Source organism: Carassius auratus, unplaced genomic scaffold, assembly GCF_003368295.1.
Source record: "Carassius auratus strain Wakin unplaced genomic scaffold, ASM336829v1 scaf_tig00033242, whole genome shotgun sequence".
NCBI lineage: Eukaryota > Metazoa > Chordata > Actinopteri > Cypriniformes > Cyprinidae > Carassius > Carassius auratus.
In genome coordinates this window covers 10,815-18,130 of record NW_020526061.1, presented here as the reverse complement: position 1 = coordinate 18,130, position 7,316 = coordinate 10,815, and the positions used below count along the sequence as shown (strand labels likewise).

General features: G+C 35.0%; 1 protein-coding gene across 1 annotated transcript; it reads left to right on the top strand.

The window, feature by feature from the left end:
• Positions 1–5,229: 5,229 nt before the first annotated feature.
• LOC113081135 (claudin-3-like) lies at positions 5,230–6,350 on the top strand. The gene is made up of 2 exons (XM_026253171.1): positions 5,230–5,309; positions 5,414–6,350. Exon 2 carries the CDS (start codon positions 5,445–5,447, stop codon positions 5,964–5,966), a length of 522 nt encoding a protein of 173 aa, XP_026108956.1. The 5' UTR covers positions 5,230–5,309; positions 5,414–5,444; the 3' UTR covers positions 5,967–6,350.
• Positions 6,351–7,316: the final 966 nt, after the last annotated feature.

Here is a 7,316-nt window from a genome sequence, read left to right as displayed (position 1 = left end):
ATGTAAAGAGGGTCTCACCTGAAATGAGTTTGCATGTGGTAATCTTCACCCAACTAGTCTGAATAAATATTTGTGTCACAATTTTATATGACAGTTATCTGCTCATCTAATGAGGAAACATATTAAAAATATTGGTTGTCTTCCAGAGAAAATTCAAATTAATATTCAAATTTATACACAAAGAAAGCATGCATACTGAGTCGATTTACAACATATCAAAATAATGCAAAGATCACATTTCAAATATGTTCATACACATTTATATACAAATAAAAAAAGAAAAAAAAGAAAGAAAGCACAAATGTTATCATCTTAGATCTCCATATTTGCCAAGGTACCTATTTTTGAAAATGAAAAATTCGGGTTTGCAAAGACAGCGTCCATCTGTGACAACAGATACCCAGGAAAAGTGGTAAAACTCATAAAACTGACACTCATTAAATCTTCAGCTTGTTAAATATTCATGTTCAGTGTGAAAACATAGAAATCTGTATTATTTATATATTGTAAGTTACTATGAATATTTTGTTTTAATTTAAAAGTCCATAGAGATTTGGTTTATGCACAAACTGTAATGTTTGTGATCTACATGTAAAAATATTCAAAAAAGAGTTTAAAGTAGAACAAACTGAGCAACCAACCAAAATTGGGCTGAATCTTGATTGCATTTATTTAATTTTTATTTAATCTATCAAATTTTAAACACTGTAAAACCAGACAATTACTTAACTCAAACTGTTTGAGTAAACAGATATCCTTAAACCATTTAAGTTTTAAAACTAACAGTTATGAGTACTCTGAACTTAATTCAGTTGAGTTCACTGAAAGAAGCTATACATTGCAATTAAGTGATTAACTAAGTGCTGATTGAGAATTAGTGATGAACAGCTGCTGTTAACAAACATAATCACTGAAGAAAAGAGAAACACAAGAACTACAACTGACTTCAGACACAGCCTAAGATGAAATCAACTGAAATAAAATACATGAAATCTCTCAAGATCTGATTAAACAACCCACAAACAGCATCAGCAGCTCCACTTATTAATAACCAGACTGACTTTATTTCTGTCAGACGTCTACAGAAGATCTTATTGAGAATGAACTAAGGTTTAGATGTTGATTTATTGTTTCATTTGAAGTAACCATGTTAGAGATCAGTGTTTGCTTTAGTTGGTCTCTTGACCCTTGAATTCAGTCTTACTCTTTTCTCTGGCTGTTGTGACCATGTTTCTAAAGCATGTTTATTATAACTCAATATCCCAGAAGAAATTGAGGGGTTCCACTTTAGTTTTCTTGCAATCCTTCAAATTCCCATCTATAAAAAAAAGAAAAAAAGATATATATAGTATGACACAAACTGAACCCAGAAAACTGCAAAATAAAACCTTTATGCATTTGAATCCAGCAGCAACATAAATAAATGAAAGTTTCCAAAATACAGGTGGTGAAATAATGTTACAGAATTCATTTTATAGTGATGTTAATACAGCCTTTGATGAAGTTGTGTTATCTGATAGCAGAAATGTCACAAATTTCCCCAGCTCTTTTCATTTCCTTCTAGTCAAATTAACTTGAAAATAAAAACAACAACAAACAACAACAACACATTGTTTGCTCCCATAGCCTTCAGGAATCAGACCGACAGACACACACACCACAACCAAAGCAACCACATATCCAATCACACAATGGAATCATGTGTTAGCTGTAGGGCTCCTTCATCATTCTCACCTGCTGAGGCCGTATGAGGCTCATGAACGGCTGTGTGAGTAGGAACAGAAGGTGAGCCAGCAGAAGACTGATGCAGATGCTGCTCTTTTAACTGCTAATGGTAAACTTGTTTGCTTGTATTTGTGTTACCCCTCTAGTCCAAACATGCTTTCAACCAACAGGGAACAACACAATGAGGGGGACTACTTTATATTACATGTAGGCTAAAATGTTTTTATTAAATGTGTGCATTTTCAAGTGTTTATGGAGTGTGGAAGCTAAATAGCAGCATGTTTATACTGCATAACATGGAGGTGCCAGTGTGATCATTTGCACTTAAAATACTGGTCTTACGTTTGGCCATACACAATAAAATCCAGTGTTAAATGATCACTGCTCAGAGTATATATGGACCAGAGGTATGTAGTCCAGGGCCAAAGAGTAAAATACCTGCCATATTTTTATTTCACTTATGATTTCATCAGCTGATTTCACAAGTCAAGTAAACAAAAAATAAATAAATAAATAAATAAATAAATAAACAGAAAAAAACACAGCACAGTAGAGTTACGGCAGTCAGAGAAGCAAACAATGTGTTACGTCTTGTGACGTAGACTTGCGGTTGTATTGTGCTGGTGAATGTGTTCACTTTTTTTTCTTTTATCTCTTTCTCTCTCTTTCATGCAGCACTCCAAATCATCCGCAGCTGATCTTAATCAGCAGGAGCGTTGCTTTTCTGCTGGCAACCTTTATAAAGCAGCAAAGAGACTGTGATGACAGGAATCCCTCTCCAGCTATCCCAGACAGAGTTGTGTGAGCTGTTGTTGAAAATAGAACTTATATTATGTGGTGAAACCTGTTGTACAACCATTTAGACTGTGTGAGTTTAAATGTTTAAACCGTGTAGGGAGACGGTTGCCAATTTATTTGGATTATCAATCCCTAAACTTTTCTCCTGTTTATGTCTTGTTAGTCAGGGAGAGAGGTAAGATGACTGTCTTTATTTTTCTTTTCTTTTGTTAGGTAATTTACCTGGGTTTAAACTTTAGAAAGCCCCTGTTTTGTTTGTTATTTTGGCCTGGCCCTCTCCTGACGATTTGGTTATTATTTAAACTTGTTTTGTTTGTTTGTTGATCATTTGTTTGCTTTATAAATATTTGCATACTTTTTATCTAAATAAAAGAAACATTAAGTAAGCGTACTTCTGCCGTTTTCTTGTGTTACAAGGTGTAAAGCAAAAGGTGTTGTGTAGCCTTCTGGATCTAACTTGATGAGAGGTATTTAGAGCTGGGATAGACGGAAAGGAGTTTTCTCACATTTATTCATTTATGTTACAACACTTGTTACTCCCCCTTGAAACCCCCTAGACCAAAAAAAAAAAGAGGGGAATGTAACAAATGCTAAGAAGTCAAGGGTCAAGACCCAACTTAAGCAAATAATGATTGGTGAATTCTAATAAAAAACATATATATATATATATACAGTACAATGCAATATGATACAAATTGTATTTCTATAGCACATTTAAAACCACTGCCGTTGACCACAGTGCTTTCCAGGAACATTACATACAGTCACACAAACACGATTCAACATTAAAATGTAAAACTCGGTCCCTCTAGTCCAGTGGTTCCAAACCACGATCCTGTAGGCCCCCCCATGTCTCCTTAATCAAACACACCTCATTCAGATCGTCAGCTCATTAGTAGAGACTCCAAGACCTGAAATGGGTGTGTCAAAGGAGCAATGGAAAAGATTTAATGTGCATTGGGAGAGGGTTCCATAATCGAGGAGCAGCCACTGCGAAAGCCCTATCACCCTTTGAATTTAATCTTATTTTGGGAACATGAAGAATCATCTGATTTGAACATCTTAAGTTAAACAAATAAAACATCTACATCTAAATGTCTTTTTATTTTTATTAAAAGTTAGCCTGGTTAGTAATGAATGAAGCTGGTGCTGCTGTTTGTAGAGTTTTTCAATAATTTTCTGCTGAGATCTTGAGAGATTGTATGTCTTCTTTTAATTTTAGTTTAAATCAATTAAATTGAGTTAATCTAAGCCTGTGGCTAGGGCTCCACGATTAATCAAATGCGATCATCACACATGCACAGTATCATCAGCTCCTCGGTTCTTGAATCAGACACGTCTGACCGAAACTGTTCTTCACTCGTGAACGAGTCAGTCTATTGTCCGTTATCTGGCTCGGCTCAGTGTTCATCTTCAGTTCAGTCAGTGTACTGTTTAAGTAAATAAATTACTATTGGATATTGGGATATTGGTTTGTTTGAACTCAGAGGGAGTGTCAGCCACATTAAAAAAAGTTAACAGCTTAAGTTATCCTCTTGTCCTGCTGTATCCCAAAGTGCCAGTTCCACTGGCTTCCCATTGACCGTCACATCGGCCAAAATATTATGTTCTTAATCTGAGTAAAACACACTCAAGGGAAATGGTCAAACCTAACAGACAGTTCCGAAAACCCAAAACAGAAGAGACAGTGCCCAGAGAACAGACTCAAAGCTGTACACTCACACAAGGCAAACAACACTTCAGTGTCAATAAAGTTTCAATAAAATGTAAATATATATATAAATAAATATATATATATATATATATATATATATATATATATATATATATATATATATATATATATATATATATGTGTGTGTGTGTGTGTGTGTGTGTGTGTGTGTATTTACAATTATTTCATATGTCAGGCTATATAGAGGTAACTAAGAAAGTTCAAATATACAAATGGTTTGCAAAGTTGTTTTATGCCAAAGAACCACAGATTATTATGAGATCAGTGTGAAGAATGATGTGCATTTATTTGATGTTTTCTGAAGTTTTTCATCAACTAGAAATGGGAAGACATGTTTTTAATGTTTGTGAATGTACAAGCCATCTAATTCTGTTGCCTCTAATAACAGCATGTTATTTTTCCATAGAAGATGTCTTATCATTCAGACACTAAGTAATCAGTTACGTCACTAAAGCCTGTTTACCCTGCTTTATGATACCGCAGACTGGCAACACTTTTTTTGTACTTCAGTTAAAACCCCATAAGGTGAATATTTATACTTTTCATCTAAAAAAAAAAAAAAAAAGAAGAAGAAGAAAAAAGCACTTTTGAAGACAGTCAATAAAAAAATTAATCAACAGAGTCTTGAATTCTAAGATAGTTTAGTATCATTCACATGCAACATCTCTTACATCTTCAGTGTGAAATATTCAGTGCGATTCCAGAGAATTATTTGTTAAATGTTCAGTGCAATTCTAGAGAATTATTCACTTTGTTGATTGTTGATGTGCTTCCAGGTGCCTTTTTCTGTTTGGGTCTGTTTATTTACTTCACACAGTGTTCATAGGAATTAGATTATGAAGAAAAGCCATTGCCAACATACTCTTCTTCTCCCTGCAGTGATCATATCAGGCGGTTAACGTGCATAAACCTGTATCACATCTGATCTGGTTAAGGTCCTCCTCCACTCGTTCTTTGGGAATATAAAGGCTGCTTGAGTTCATAGTACTTTTTCAGGCTACACAAAGAAAGGAAGGGACGCGGACATCTGTATTGCCTATCTCAGCACTGGGTAAATTACATTTCTTGCTACTTTTTTCATCTTCTGTCCGATAGTATAACTTTTATTTGCTTATGCAATTCACAACTAAGCATTATCTTTTTACCTTTTCCTAGGTAAAATAAACAAAAACAACTATAAGGCACAATGTCAAAAGGAATGGAGATCAAGGGCATTGCCCTGGGCATTAGCGGTTGGATCGTTAGCATTGTCACTGGCGCTCTCCCAATGTGGCGTGGCACATCCCTTGTTAATGCACAAACCCTCACAGATCAAAAAATTCTGAACCTACCGCAGGAACTTCTGGCTCCCAGAGCCATGTCGGTCATTGTGATCATCTTGGCCATGCTGGGCGTGATGAACTACATGATAGGCACCAAATGCACTAAATGCACCGATTGTATTATGAAAGCTAAAGTGATGATCAGCTCTGGTGTGATGTTCATTAGTGCTGGAATCATGGAGCTCATTTCGGTGGCCTGGGAGACATACCTTACCATTCGGGACACAAAAGAGCTTGAGGCGTCCATCTATGTAGGGTTTGCTGCTGCTGCTCTGATATTGATTGGAGGAGCTTTGCTGTGCTGCACCTGTCCTGCAGAGGAGAGGAAGTTCAAGATGCCAAGAATGGGCGACTCTTGCTCCACGGTCTGTCAGTGGTGGATATGAAAGAATGTACCATGTTTAACACTAATTTCTTTTAGGAAATAAAAAAAGGTCTCACACAAAGGATAGAGATACGTCTAATAGATTAAAACAAAATATAATGTATTGTATTAATATGTTTATGCTTGAATTGCAATCAGCTCTGTAAAGTTTTAATTGTGTTTAATGTCTATTCTCAATCTAATTAAACAAAACACTGTTAAAAATCAAACAGAGATCCTTCTAGATATAGAAAGTATCTACACAGTGGCTTTGGCTTCTAGAGATGACCAGGCATGTGCACACATAGACCTCAAAGGGGGATAAAACACCTGCCCTTTTCTTGATTAAAAAATATTTTTTTTATAAATGAATATATGTATACAAATGAATATATGTATATGTGTGTGTGTGTGTGTGTGTGTGTGTGTGTGTGTGTGTGTGTGTCAGCTTTCCCTGTCAAACAATAAAACAAATAAAAAAATCTAAATATCAGGTCGGGTGATTTTTTTTTTTTTTTTTTTGTCAAATGTTGTGAAATGTTGTTTGTCTTGGTGTGGAAGTGAGTGGTGATAAACAAACACTAATAAGTTACCAGAGGAGGAACCAAGTCATTCCTCACAAGCAAATGTCAAGTCAAATTCCAAGTCCTTAAAGAGTTAATGAGATAATTGAATGGCTAATAAAATGATGATTGTGCATTATAAATGAACATGGGTGGAGTAAACATATGGCAGGACTTTACACATCAGATTATTCTGACAATGCATTCTATAGCACCTTATAGCTGTATAGTAGAAAGATTCTAAACTAATCATGCATCACCCATAAAATCTGACATTCAGAGTCTGAATGAAAATCTGTTCATCAATGCATTATAAAAATCATGTGATTATATTTAATTTTGTATTTTGTTGCCAAAACAAATGAGCTCCACAAACAGAGTTGCAGCTGCAGGCAAGCAAAAAAGAAAAAAAAAGAAAGAGTAAAAAATTCAAGAGTCACAATTCCAACTTAAAGTGACACTAATCACTATTATGGCAACTTCAAATGAAACATTTTCAATAACACACCAAGATCTAAACCTCTGTTAATTCCAAATAAGTGCTTACTGTATGTATGTATGTATGTATGTATATATATATATATATATATATATATATATATATATATATATATATATATATATGCCATTTGATGGCTTGTGTCATGGAGCTGAAAAACGGTTATACTCATTAAGTGAAGGAATAGCATTTGTGCCAAATCCATTATTGAAGAGTGGGACCATAAATGCTCTCTCTCTCTCTCTCTCTCTCTATCTCTCTCTCTATCTCTATCTCTCTCTCTCTCTCTCTCTCTCTCTCTATCTCTCTC